The sequence below is a fragment of the Microcaecilia unicolor genome, chromosome 6, assembly GCF_901765095.1.
Source record: "Microcaecilia unicolor chromosome 6, aMicUni1.1, whole genome shotgun sequence".
NCBI classification, from domain to species: domain Eukaryota; kingdom Metazoa; phylum Chordata; class Amphibia; order Gymnophiona; family Siphonopidae; genus Microcaecilia; species Microcaecilia unicolor.
This window is the reverse complement of record NC_044036.1, coordinates 316,552,469-316,567,163: the sequence shown is the minus strand read 5'-3', so window position 1 is coordinate 316,567,163 and position 14,695 is coordinate 316,552,469. Positions and strand designations below refer to the sequence as shown.

At 42.4% G+C, this 14,695-nt stretch overlaps 2 protein-coding genes across 4 annotated transcripts in view; one reads left to right on the top strand and one right to left on the bottom strand.

The window, feature by feature from the left end:
* The window catches only part of RECQL5 (RecQ like helicase 5), a 103,870-nt gene extending 97,801 nt beyond the window's left edge, over positions 1-6,069 (bottom strand). For all 3 annotated transcript variants that reach the window (XM_030208260.1, XM_030208258.1, XM_030208259.1), the window contains exon 1: positions 5,477-6,069. In XM_030208260.1, coding sequence (XP_030064120.1) covers positions 5,477-5,606 — 130 coding nt within the window. In that variant the 5' untranslated portion in view covers positions 5,607-6,069. The remainder of the gene's footprint in view (positions 1-5,476) is intronic.
* A 78-nt stretch (positions 6,070-6,147) lies between these two features.
* The window catches only part of SAP30BP (SAP30 binding protein), a 91,567-nt gene continuing 83,019 nt past the window's right edge, over positions 6,148-14,695 (top strand). The window contains exons 1-3 of the mRNA XM_030208257.1: positions 6,148-6,272; positions 8,199-8,323; positions 13,524-13,571. Of these exons, the coding sequence (XP_030064117.1) occupies positions 6,185-6,272; positions 8,199-8,323; positions 13,524-13,571 (261 nt within the window). The 5' untranslated portion in view covers positions 6,148-6,184. The remainder of the gene's footprint in view (positions 6,273-8,198; positions 8,324-13,523; positions 13,572-14,695) is intronic.

The following is a 14,695-nucleotide window of genomic DNA, read 5'->3' as shown; positions in this document are numbered from 1 at the left end:
TAAAAAGACCCCTTAATTCAAAGCATTTTTATTGACAAATACCAAATAACAACCAGCAAAAAACATAACAGCAAATAGTCAGTATTTTACAATTCTTACAAACATTCCCTTTTTACAACACCATTAACGCCCCCCCATCCCAAAAAATAACTACAAAATCCCTCCAAGAGTGGAGATCTTGGTTCTTATAACCTCCCCTCTCAAATCACCACATTCCTTTTCCACACAATTCCCATCCCTTCCCCCTCTTCCACCCATTCAACCCTAACAGTGAAATTCCACGGTGTACCTTCAATTCCTCCCTTCTTAGCTATACAATTTTGGTCTTCAATTCCTCCCTTCCTAGCTATATGATTTTGTACCTTCAATTCCTCCCTTCCTAGCTATATGATTTTCTGGCCAAGCTCTCTTACTTCTTTTTCAGTATTAAACTTCTGGTCTTTTGGGAGGAGCCTGAAGATAACGCTTCCATATGAGCAAAAAGGTAAAATCAAAAGAAGCATCAGGAAATATTTATTCAAAGACGGCATGGTGGATGCCAGGAATGCCCTCCTGAAAGAAATGATGAAAGCAAAAATGATGGGCAAGAGAATGGAAATCAAAAATGGAGCACTGTCTTGATCTCATCTTCTTCTCCAACTGTTCACCCTCTAGTTTCCTTGCCTCTGATCTTCCCTCCTCTGATCACCATCTTATAACTTTCACACTTAAATCTCTTCCCTCCCAGTCCCGTCCTATCTTATCTAATTTATCTAGGAATCTTCACGATATTGACCCTTCATCTCTATCCTCCCATGTTTCAAACCTCCTCTCTACTATGGCACCATCCACGTCTGTCAACGAGGCTGTTTCTTCTTACAACAATACTCTATCCTCTGCCTTAGACACTCTTGCACCTTTGATGACCCACCCTGTAAGGCGTACAAAACCCCAACCTTGGCTGACTTCTAATATCCGCTACCTACGTTCCTGTACCCGCTCCGCTGAACGCCTCTGGCGGAAATCTCGGGCCCTTGCTGATTTCTTACACTTTAAGTTCATGCTGACCTCCTTCCAATCTGCTCTTTTACGTGCCAAACAGGATTATTATATCCAACTGACCAACTCTCTTGGCTCTAATCCTCGACTTCTCTTCACCACATTGAACTCTCTCCTCAAGGTGCCCCCTCCCCCAACTCCCCCTTCATTATCTCCTCAGACCCTTGCTGAATTCTTTCACAACAAGGTTCAAAAGATAAACCTTGCTTTCTCTACCTCACCACCTCTCCCTCCACTAGTCCGTTCCCCTCTCTCTCCTTCCCCTCATTCCCTTTCCTCCTTTCCTGAAGTTACTATTGAGGAAACTACACTTCTCCTTTCTTCCTCAAAATGTACCACCTGTTCCTCTGATCCCATTCCAACCCACCTTCTTAATGTCATCTCTCCTGTTCTTATTCCTTTTATCTGTCACATTCTCAACCTCTCACTTTCCACTGCGACTGTCCCTGCTGCCTTTAAACATGCTGTGGTCACACCTCTCCTTAAGAAGCCTTCACTCGACCCTACTTGTCCCTCTAATTACCGACCCATCTCCCTCCTTCCTTTTCTCTCCAAATTACTTGAGCGTGCTGTTCACCACCGCTGCCTTGATTTTCTCTCCTCACATGCTATACTTGACCCACTACAATCTGGTTTTCGCCCTCTCCACTCAACCGAAACTGCGCTTACTAAAGTCTCCAATGACCTATTACTGGCTAAATCCAGAGGTCAATATTCCATCCTCATTCTTCTTGATCTTTCCGCTGCTTTTGACACTGTCGATCACAGCATACTTCTCGATACCCTGTCCTCACTTGGATTCCAGGGCTCTGTCCTTTCCTGGTTCTCTTCCTACCTCTCCCTCCGCACATTTAGTGTTCACTCTGGTGGATCCTCCTCTACTTCTATCCCTCTGCCTGTCGGCGTACCTCAGGGTTCTGTTCTTGGTCCCCTCCTCTTTTCTATCTACACTTCTTCCCTTGGTTCATTAATCTCATCCCATGGCTTTTCCTACCATCTCTATGCTGATGACTCCCAAATCTACCTTTCTACCCCTGATATCTCACCTTGCATCCAAACCAAAGTTTCAGCGTGCTTGTCTGACGTTGCTGTCTGGATGTCTCAACCTGAAATTAAATATGACCAAAACCGAGCTTCTCATTTTCCCCCCCAAACCCACCTCCCCACTCCCCCCCATGGCTCTCTCATTCTCCCTGTCTCCTCAGCTCGAAACCTTGGGGTCATCTTTGACTCTTCTCTCTCTTTCTCTGCTCATATCCAGCAGATTGCCAAGACCTGTCTTTCTTTACAACATCCGTAAAATCCGCCCCTTTCTTTCCGAGCACTCTACCAAAACCCTCATCCACACCCTTGTCACCTCGCGTTTAGATTACTGCAATCTGCTTCTTGCTGGCCTCCCACTTAGTCACCTCTCCCCTCTCCAGTCGGTTCAAAACTCTGCTGCCCGTCATCTTCCGCCAGGGTCGCTTTACTCATACTACCCCTCTCCTCAAGACCCTTCACTGGCTCCCTATCCGTTTTCGCATCCTGTTCAAACTTCTTCTACTAACCTATAAATGTACTCACTCTGCTGCTCCCCAGTATCTCTCCACACTCATCCTTCCCTACACCCCTTCCCGTGTACTCCGCTCCATGGATAAATCCTTCTTATCTGTTCCCTTCTCCACTACTGCCAACTCCAGACTTTGCGCCTTCTGTCTCGCTGCACCCTACGCCTGGAATAAACTTCCTGAGCCCCTACGTCTTGCCCCATCCTTGGCCACCTTTAAATCTAGACTGAAAGCCCACCTCTTTAACATTGCTTTTGACTCGTAACCACTCGCCTCCACCTACCCTCCTCTCTTCCTTCCCGTTCACATTAATTGATTTGTTTTGCTTACTTTATTTATTTTTTGTCTATTAGATTGTAAGCTCTTTGAGCAGGGACTGTCTTTCTTCTATGTTTGTGCAGCGCTGCGTACACCTTGTAGCGCTATAGAAATGCTAAATAGTAGTAGTAGTAGAGCACCTCACCTTAAAACAGCTATTTAGGGGCTGTTGCTCTTCTAAGGAACTATGGGCAATGTAACCTGTACTGTACAGTACAGCAGGTACTGCCCTAGTAATCCTACTGGGCAAGTTGGATAACCATATTGACGGTCATCCAGCCTGCCCAGTAGGATTACCATCAACTACCATGCTACTATGTTAAATTTCAAACCAAAAAATACATATCAAAGGGTTGCAAAATGGCAGCATCAGTATTACATCAGGCATCCAACAAGGCCTGAGTTGCCTGAATAAAGCAGCCAAGGTTTTAACCATAACATCAATGAGCACTGGGACAGGATGCCCAGAAATTTCAGACCAGTGGTTCTCAGCCAGATCCTTGAGTGCCTCCTATTCAGTTTGAAAAACATTTGTGTACAATGCAGCAGCACAAGCAAATCTTTCTATACATACTCTTTGTTGATAACCTGAAAACTAGACTGGATAAGTACTAGATGACTGGGCTGAGAATCACAACCTCTGTAGTTTTGGTGGCTATCTGCATTATTACAACTAGTGCCAGCTTTAAGGGTATATAATCAGCAGTGATGATGAAGGTTGTGCCTCGAGACAGATATAGGGAACAGTGGTAAGAAAAGGCGTGACTGACATGATTCATTCACTTAAAGTGGTTAAAAAAACAGAGAGGAGGGAGGAGTCAAGATGGCAGATTGAGGGCTCGCTCTGAAGCCACTTGAGCCTGCCATCTGGTGCTTTGTGTTTGATGAGGGAAAAGGGGAAAACCAGACTTACCCTGCTGAGTCTGGAAGCACACCCATAGATAGCTTTGTAAAGTGAAGGGGCATAATGGACAATGGCTTGCTGCTTGAAGGGATCTTGAGGCAAGTTATGCAGGATCTGCACATGGCTTAGATCTCTCATTATTGTCAATACTGAGTGTGCCACTGCCTGATGGTTCTGCAATCAATCTAGCACGAAATGATGGCATTTGACAGATCACTAGGGAAGTGGCAATGATGGTCATAGGGAGTGTAGCTATCAGAATGACCGTGTTTGTGAGCAGTACTAAGATTAGGACAATGTAGACCTTTACCTGAAGGGTTCCCCCCATTACAAAACTTGGAGCACCTTACTCAGCATAAGACACTGCATCCTTCCAACTTCACAGGCACCCAGAAGTTTACTCTTGAATCCAATTGCTCATGTGGGAAAGGCTCTTTCTAAACAGACTGCACCATTACTTAATGAATTGAAAAGTACAATGTTGTCTGCAAGCAAGTCCTAGAGGCCTTCAAAGATCAGGTAAGATACTGGAGGATAAAGTATCACAGCAGCACAATGCCCAGGAAGTGCTTGTGAAGGAACATCACCATCTGTGCCAAGTTGGAGTGTGTTGAAAATACTTTAAGACATACTGTAATTTGTGTTTGATTAATTTTCCCCACTTACTTCTGGCCTCTCCAGTGGATTTGTTCTGAGGGCTTGAAACTACCATCTCAATCTATTACCCCAGTGGCTAAAATATATTATCTCCCTTCATTGAAGAGGATGATTTCAATTTGGGTATGGATCAACTGAAGTCAGCTAGGGTTTTCAAAAACAGTTTAGAAATGACGGCAATCTTGTAACTGTCTCGATGCTATTGCTTGACCTGTTACTTTGATGGTGAGATTTGCATTAGGCCCTGTAACTTTGTCTTTTCTTTTTCCCCAACACAAGAATGTCAAGTTTTCACATATAGTGGTTCAGGTTTTTCCTGATGTGTCCACGACAATGCAGAAGAGGAGAAAGGCATTACTAGCATTGAGGCTGATGGTGTAACAGCTGGTTTTTCTTAAGTTTCATGGCAAATGCAGGCATATAATTATTTGCATTATTGGGGGGGGGGGGGGGCAGGGAGTTTAAACCCTTCTCAGCACTTGCTCCTTTTGAGTGATAAACAAAAATTGTATGCCTTTGTTGGATTCTTACTCTCTAGATTGGCAATTATGTTCCCATGTACTACCCTTATATTTTCCCCAGAATACTTCCTTAGGATATCACCTGTGCTTCTCCCTTTCTCTCCTTCTTCTTTTTTTATTATAGTAGACTTGTATTATTAGTGAGGAAGCATTTGAGACTGGTATTTTTCCTTTTTCTAATCATTGGAGTGCCTTACTTAGCATAAGACACAGCACCTTTCCAACTTCATAGGCACCCAGTTTATTTTTTTAATCCAAATTTTGATGACTGTTTCAAGATGATTATTTAAAGTGTATCTTAAAAATAGAGAAAAAATAAAAACCCCAGAGAGAAAGATAACTGGACAGATCTTTATCTGCCATAATGTTTTTATTTGTTATTGCACACGTTACAATTTTAATGCTGTATTTCTACAATAAACGTAGATCATTTTTAACGTATTTCCACAATATCGACACCTTTATGAAGAAAAGATATTGTACCTCACCTTTCACAACTTCTTTAACTGCATTCTCCTGCAAGAGTGTCCGAAAGGAATCAAAGCCAAAAATCTTCTTCAAGGCTTTTTGGATCTTGCAATCATGCTCAGAGGAAGCCGTTGAATAGTGGACATTCATTCTTACTGTTAAGACAGTGATGAGTTCATACAGAAAAATGAACAATAAATGTTTACGGTTGCAGACACTGGTTCCAGCTGTCAGCTCTTACCATTCCTAAAATCGTGCTCCATCTGACTGAATTTGAACAAAAAACTAAATAAAATTTTTAAAAAGTATTTACCAGGCCCCGGACACCGGCCTATGATAACAATCGCTAAAAAAAAAAAAAGTGGTGTGGCTTCAATTGCAAAACCTAATATTATCGTTTGCATCTGGGAGAGTCCCACCCGCGGAAAAGGAAGGAGAACCTAAACGCTCACTAAAACGCTGGCTCCAGAAGCAAGAAGCCCTTCTCGGGTCTGTGCTCGCCTCTCCTCCTCGTTACTGAAGCTGGGTTGAGAAAGGCTAACACCCCAGTACTCGCTCCATCCCTCTCTATTCACAGAATTCCCACAAACTTCCTTCCATGTAGCAAACTTTAGGGCTGTTCGGCGCGTGTTGATGACGTTTACCATCACCATCACGATACCCTTGTGACCCAGCGTGGAAGAACGTGATTGCGTCAACAGTAAGCGACCACAAGCAACAGAGTGAAGATGGCGGGCAATAAGAACGTTCTGTCTTCGCTGGCGGTGTACGCGGAGGATTCAGAGCAGGAGTCGGACGGGGAGGCGACAGCGACGGGTGAGAGATGCTGAGGTTGATTGCTTGGTTTGGAGGGAGATCGCAAACGAAGCAAATCCTCTTTTGTAATGTTCCGAGGAGTGTCCCGCGTTAAGCTTTTACGTGAACTCATTGGACCTTTAATTTTTAATTGTAGCTTTATTTAATTATTTTTTTAAGGAGAGGGAATGAGTACTCTGAGAAACTGGTATCGGGGTAAAAAAAAATCTAAAGAAACTTAAGTTGGTTTCTGTAACAAACTTGTTGAATAGTGTGGTTGTTCTGTCTAGTTAACTACGGAATGATATAAGGTGATACCCTTTTCTTAGACTAGCTTAATACATTTTTAACTTGCTTTCGGAAGATAAAGCCTTAACTCAGGTAAGTTAGTAAAAAATGTATTACATTAGTCCAGTGCAGTAGTTTTTACCTTTTTTTTTCTTTTTTGCAAAATATTTTGAGCATAATTGAAAATACAAAAATATATAGTTGACTTCAGGTATAAACAAGTCACAAATGTATAATAGTAACAAGAACAGTGCAACAAGTACTACAGAGAAAGCATGAGTATAATGAGTGTATTATACACTCATTATACTCATGCTTCTCTGTAGTACTTGTGTATATCCAGGATCAAAGTATAAATATTCTCGGATAACAAAGTGGCTGACGTTTGTGAGTTATATACTAGATCTAAAGTTTTCCATTTTAACAACTTATGAGATTTCTGGAAAGTACAACTTAAAATTATTTTCATACTTCTTATACAATATAACCAAATTCCACAACATTTGGAAAGAAAGAGGTGTTATCTTTCCTGTGATTAACAATGAGTTTAAGGGCAACAGAATAGAAATTTGTTCGATTCATCAGTTATTTCAGGTAGGATAATTGATTTCCATGTACTAAGTTTCAAGGAGATAGTTGGCAAGTGAAGGATATTGCATATTTTACTCCAAACCTCAGACCAAAAAAATTAGATTGCTACATTCAAATAACAATATGCGAAAGTGTACCAATTGCTTTGGAACATGACCAACCTTGATCTGACGGAGACTGGCCCTTGCTTTCCTGGGAGTCCAAACTGAACGGTGATAAATGAAATATAAGGATTGCATGATTGAAGCGGACTTTGAGACTCTAGGGCCATGGATCCAAAATGAGTTCCATGATTCTTCTGGTATGTGGGTGTTCAAGTCCTTTTCCCATACTTGTTGAGTGGCTAGGCTATAGTTTCTTTTATTTAATTGAAATGTCTTGTAGTAGATCAAAGCGCGTTGAGAGCAGTGAAGAGTCTTTAAGACGAAAACGTCCATTGTACATTTTTTAAGGAAGGATTTGTGGTAATTGAGGAGATGGTTTATAGAATGTTCCAATTGTAGGAAGTGGAGGAATTCTGCATCTGGAAGGTCGTATTCAGTTTGAAGTTGAGCAAATGATTTCATTTATTGTTTAGCAGTAATTGATCTATGAGCAGATGTTATAGGACTTTCAATGAATAGTCGACTTGGCAGTTAATATATATTTCATAAGACAGAGTTATAAAACCCATTGGATTTCTTTAATGAAATCTTTTCTAATAATTGAAATGAAATGAATAGTTTTTTAAAACCAAAGGTATTTTTAAGTGAGAAGGTGACATAAGTGCTAGTTTATTCAATGGGATATTTTTAGGTAAAGCAGTTTCCAATTTCAGCCACGTAGGTGTAGAAAATGAATGAGATGTATGAAACCATTAACTTCCTTGATTTTGAATGAAATTGACAGATTACAAATTTAAAGAATCTAAAACAGCATGCTGAATAGCCTACTTCAGAAATGCACCCCTGAATACAATTTCTCTATCTCATATAGGCAAGCATGTTTTTATGTTGTACATTTTGCATTTTCATCCTAAACTTTACAATGCTGTTTAGTTATAACATGCTTATACTTTGAATGTTTTAGAAGAAAAAGGAGGCCTGGTGTCAGAAGCATATGGAGAAGATGATGTTTCAAAGGTTGAAGGGGATGATGGTGGATATGATGAGGAAGATAACGTTGAGGATGAGGATGAAAACAGCAGACAGTCGGTAGGTGTAATGTTTTTTATTAACTGGAACATAGCATTTTTTTTAATGCTTTTCTCATTTTTAGTCTTCTCAAAACTGGGTTTCACCTTTAGAGTAGTCAGAGCCAAAACACACTCATTGCAGTTCTGACGTCAAGATAAACAGCAGTACAAAGATCCAGTGTGAATTTTAACATACCTTTCAGTAATCACACACTCAAAACATTTCAAGTGTAACTTGTCTGTGTCCCAATCAAGTCTTATTTCTTGTTGATTTTGGATAGGTTTGTATTTACAATATAGAGTCTGTGCATTATAACGTGCACACCACTGTTCTCATCATTTAACTATTCCTGTGCTGAAATCTGCAAAAATTGGTCAAATATACAACATATGTTCTGTTTGGGGCACTCTTAAATTTTTTTTTATTTTAGTACTGTGCCTTTTCCTTCAGATATTAATGACCATAATTCTGGTTTACCTGAACATTAGATTTACAATAGTGTATGCTTCTCTTAGGGGCTCATTTTCAAAGCACTTAGCCTCCCAAAGTTCCATAGAAACCTATGGAACTTAGCCTCCCCAAGTGCTTTGAAAATATGCCTCTTAGCGATTATCTTTGGATCCAACCAATGTTGTTTGTTTATGGACTGTAGTACTAAAGTAAAATGCATGCTGTTGTGCTCATAGAGGCATCAAGAGGAATGGAATAATACAGAAATGGGTCTGTTTTTTTTAATATTTTTGGTGACTTCAGACTGTAGGTATTCATTTGGTGCTAGAAATGCATGTTCATTAAACTACTGAATCCCATTTCCTGTTCATTTGAAACTGATTTTCTTGATAACTGGAGCTTTTGAAATTGTGAAAACAACTATTTTCATGTTTTTAAGATGCAGTTTTCTCCCTTAATAGCGGATTCTGGAAGTATAGAAATGAGTCACTCTAAGGAGACAAATCTTTTGTTTAAAATATTTTTCTTTAGCTTCTACAGCAGATGAATCCAGAAACTGGTGGGTTGTGTCCATGTACCAGGAGATGGAGATAGAGAATACTGTACTGACGACAGTGATACCAGATGGCCAGCCTCTAAATCAGTATATCTCTAGCTCCAGCAGGCGGTGGATGGCTTCTCACCAGCTCCTGGATTCCTCGTGTGTTGGGGAGCTGTTGAGCTAGGCCATAACCAGTTGATCCAGGGGGTGTTTCGCCAAGCAGAGTAATCCTTGGGGGCATACTTGGTAGTCTGGGTCCCTGTCTCACCCCAGGTTTCCCCTCCTCCTAACTCCACAGACCTGGTTTGCTTGTCTTGACTGTAGCCTTACAAAAAAAAAACCCTATATTACAACCAGTAACAAAACAAAAATTTGTGTCTGAGAACGGGTTTAGTTGTTGGTTTGGGCGGCAGGCTCTAATCTGGGGGGACAACTGCTTGACAGAGTCCCGAGTCAACACTTTCCCCTGTGATGCGTGGCTCCTTTAAATTCTTCATTCTCATCGGGTGCTTTGCATACCAGGCATGGCTGCAGAGACGGTAAAAAGATGTTCCTGCTTTAGTAAGAGGCAGTTGATGGCAGGAATCTGTGCAGCAGGCTCCTCAGGGCCTGATGGGGGACATCCTTACTCTTTTCGCCTGACATGCCTGTTTTTTTCGCTGAGGCGCCAGGTGCATGCACCTTTATCTCCTGCCGATGCTGTTCCCACTGGGCAGACGTCTGTGGACTTGGGATACAGGGTGCTTCCAGATTTTGACACTGGCAGTTCCACTTTGGGAGTAGAGTTCTTTCTTTCTTTGAGGGTGACAGCTCTGTTTCTTCAGGATCGATGAGCTCTGGGGAATATGTTTCTCTGGAATTCTGCTTTTGCACCAGGCCTAAAGAGGGCCTTGCCTTAGCCGGCTCAGGTGGTTCTGGCCCGGGGGAGGGGGGGTTCTACGGGGGAGTTGGGGCAGCTCTCTCAGCCCTCAACTGGGTGGCCTCCATTTCTGAGGTGGGGTCATTAGGCCCCATTTTGCCCTCCCTTTCGCTGGTGGCTTTGTCGGGAATCTTTGCGTCCTCGGCTGGATGATTTGGAGGAGGGTGAGCTTCTGCAGGAGGAACCTGATGGCCCTATGACCATGCACATTTTCCATAGAGAGGAATTGCCTTCACTGATTATTGGAGCTTTTTGATCTGGAGATGCATACAATCTCCACAGTGAATATTAAGATAGCAAGCACACAGAATCCAGGTGTATGAAGGCGATCCCAGTGCATGAGGCCATCCAGGAGCTTATTACAACTCAGTGGGCTGACCCTGATATGAGGGGGGGGGGGGGGGGGGTCAAGATGGTGAAGGCAATGTTTCATCTTTATCCTGTTAGAGATGACCATGCGAACAAGTTTTCCCTCCCTAATGTGGATGCCGTATTGACCGCAGTCACTAAAAAGACCACCATGGCTGTGGAAGGAGGGTAGCATTGGAGGACATGCAGGATCGGCACCTGGAGGCTTCCTTGAAGCATTCGTTCGAGGTGTCTGCGCTTGCCCTTAAAGCACCTCTCTGTAGTTCTTACGTTTCCATAGCGTGCAGGCTTTGGAGCAGGGTCAGGACTCTTCCTCCTCCTTGGCTGCCGCGATGCCCCGGATGGAGTCGGATCTAGCATATTTAACGGACTCACTTTATGATTTGGTGCAGGCCTCGACCAAACAGATGGCTCTGGCAGTCGCTTCCCACCTTCTGTTGTGGCTTCGACAACAGAGTCCTCAAGCCTGGGGCTACGTTCAGGTCTTAAGGTCTATGGCAGCCGCTCTGGAAGTGTTACCGTGGGCAAGGGCCCACATGTGTCCTCTACAACACTAGCTGCAGAGCAGGTGGTCGCCGGTGTCTCAGGAGTACCAGCGGCAGCTTCCGTGGTTGCCCCGGGCACGGTGCAGCATGAGCTGGTGCCTTCACATCTCCAGCTTGCAGTGGCAAATGCTGTTGGCTTCTCCGCAGTGGGTCGTGATGGTGACAGATGCCAGCTTATCAGGTTGGGGGGCTCGTCAGTTGGAGCTGTGAGCGCTGATGAACCTTATGATCTTTTCAGTACTTGCTGGAGGGAAAGGTAGTTCGCATTCTGTCACACAACATAACTGTATTGGAGCACATTAATCGGCATGGGGGCATGCAGACTGCGTCTCTGACCACAGAGGTGTGGAATCTCCTTGGAGTGGGCGGAAGCCCATGTTCAATGCCCTGTCGGTGGTACACATAACAGGACAGCACATTGTTCAGGCAGCCTTTCTCAGTCGCAATCTGCTAGATGCAGTGGAATAGGAGATGTCCGGAGGCATTTCTCCAGATACAGCAGAAGTGGAGAACGCTGGAGATCAATCTCATGGCAATGCGATCAAACGCCAAGTTCTTCAACAGAAGAAATGAGGTCTGGTTCGCAGGGTTGGATGCCCTCCTGCAGCCCTGGCTTGAGTCGCTACTTCTATACATATTTCCTGCCTGGCACTTCATAGGTCGTGTTCTCCACAGGATCGAGCATCACCAGGGGCTGGTCATTCTGGTGGCTCCAGATTAGCTGTGGCATCCTTGGTATTCAGACTTGATACGTCTTCTAGTGGATGCACCCTTGTGGCTTCCATTCTCTCACGACCTGCTGCATCTGGGTCCAGTTTAAGTTCCCATTCTAAGCACATTCTTATACTTGCATTCCATACTGAGAAACACATGCATTTCTCTGCACCAACAGTTCTCCCCCCGCCCCCCCCCCCCCCCCAAAAAAAAAAACAAAAAAAAACAAATTCCCGTCTATAATGCACACAAACCACTTCAAACTATCTGCCCTAAAAATACATGTTCACATATATCCTCCCACTCAAATATGTGCCTAGCTCATTCCACCCTAATAGAATTGTATTTGCAGTGGAAGTACATGGTAAGTGCGTTTTATACCTTACAAATAACTTCTGAAGGCAAAGAATGCCTTTAGAAATTTGTGTACTCCCTATCTCTATTTATACCTATAAGAATAGTCTTATGGTTGTAAGATCTGGAGGGTATTTAGGCAAAGCCCTCGTTTGCACCTGGGTGTTGGAGAGGCCAGAAGATAGTAACTAGTCTGCTGTCATACAGAGGCCATGAGGAGTCTTGAAATCTTGTCCCAGGATTTTAGCTGAGTTATAGTTAAGTACTGTTATTAGTAGACCACTCTCTCCACTGTGCCAAAACTTTGCAGTTAACGAAGATCATTTTCAAAGAGTATTTATCAATATTACTTAGGAAGGTGGTTAGAAATTGTTAATAAGATAACTCTCATCAGTATCTAAGTTTGATGCTCAGAAGGCTTGATTTTTGTTCATTAGTTTGATGGGAGACCTCTAGGAAGTTATTTTACTAACTGAGCTGGGGACATTCCTTCCCTCTTAGCTATTGCTGCACTTTAGTGCTAAAAGAAACTTTAGGGCACCGAAGGCGCTTGTCTTTTGGATCAGATGTTAAATTCTAGGTGACTGAGATAACTATCAAACGTTAGATAAAGGCAGAATAAGAACTGATCTTTTAGGGGTTAATTTCATAAGGTTGTCCACATATAAACCTTGTTTTATGTGTAGAAAATGTATTTTATAAAATTACTTGAGCACATCAGAAATGTGTACCTACCTGTAAGTGACCTGTATGTAGACATTATTTTGGGCCTAGTTTGGGTGGAACAGAACTGGAGTTCTACGCATGCGTGTATTGTATAAGGTGTTCATGTAGAGTACACACACGTGTTTTCAGAGCAGGTGTAAATTTCTGTGTTGGCATTTTTGGTTCTTGGAGCCTATTTTATAAAGACAAATAAGTACCTATCAAAAATTGTAGTACCAAAAAATACAGCTTATAATTGAAAATACTTGTGCCATGCATTGATTTTATAAAAGAACACATCTGTGGTAGAAGGTTCAAAATGACACCTATTTTATAAAGGCAAGCTATGTTTTGACAGTCCAAGCGTTGAGTCAAATACAGCTATACTGGGAAGATGTTGTGCTCTCTGACACCTTCATAGTTTTATGGCACCAACCACCTAAGTTGTGATTTTCCTCCAAATTGAATTTACTTTCATAAGGGGCCTCATGAACGATGCAAAGCATAAGCTGCTCTGGATCGTTCACTGATAACCCAGGCTTGGTTATTGACGTGAAGCCCGTTGGCTGATTTTCCCCCCCACTCTTTTTACACATAATCCTCTGAATTCTTGTCTTGTAGGAGGATGAAGATTCGGAGACTGAGAAACCTGAGGCTGGTGATCTGAAGGTATTTGGGACTGTGACACAGGGGAGAGGAAACCGTGAGAACGAATAATCTTACCATCATGATTAAGTTTGTATCTGTCCTAACATCATGGACAGGGCAGCATATGCACTGAAATTTGTCTGTTTGTAATACTATATTTAAAATACTTGTGTTCAGATAGAGTTCTTAATACCTGCCACACAAGTTTTTTTGCATCTAGATTGCTTTTTTATTTTTTTTTGGAAGTCAGTAACTATCACATAACATTTTGTTACCAGACAGGTCCCTTATTTAGGTTATTGTATGATGCCTTTTATTAAATTAGTCATCTGGTGAGAACTTATAGGTGAGTATAATAATGTTTTATTATTTGATCCTGCAGCTGTGCTGTATAAGTAGGTGAGCAGCCATGTGTTTCAAGTTGCATATAAAAGCTTCTAATTCATCTGGTAACGTGACTGCTTTCCTAGCATCGGGTTTATACTAATGGTATGTTAAATTAGATCCCCACTGGGCACATTAGCTAACAATTTTCCATAGCAGCAGAGGAAAATGGACTTAACTGTAATCTAAAGGTTCTAAGCAGATGGATATTTTTTTTCCTTGTACCCTGGGTTTGGGAAGGATTCCCATGGAGAATATGGGATCTAATCCTTTGTTTAGAAATGCAGGTGTCAATTTCAGCAATGTACACAATGTGGCAAAGCTCTCATATTTAATTACATTTGAGCTGTAAATCTCTATAGATCATATGATTGAACTTGTACTTGTGGGTGTTCTCTGATTCAGGGATATATAGATCAGAGCAGCATTTTGTGTATCTGAAACACAAGCCCCTTTGCTTCTTCCACTGCTCCTCCCCCTTCTCTGTTTATTCCACACTTGATACACCACCTTTCTCCCTGGGTACCTAAAGCCCGCTTCTCCCTCCCAAAGTTGTCTCATTGACATCTAGCCTCTATAGAGAGGGGGGGGGGGGGAGCAGTAATAGCCAAGGGGCAAAAGGCTGCTCTGTGCTACACATCTCAGTTCAGAGTACTCCCATCAGTACACACCTTTTATTTGTTGACTCCTACAATATGTAGAAGCTTACAGCTCAAATGTAAATAACTCCTGGGGGAATTTGTACAATGCAGATTTTGTGC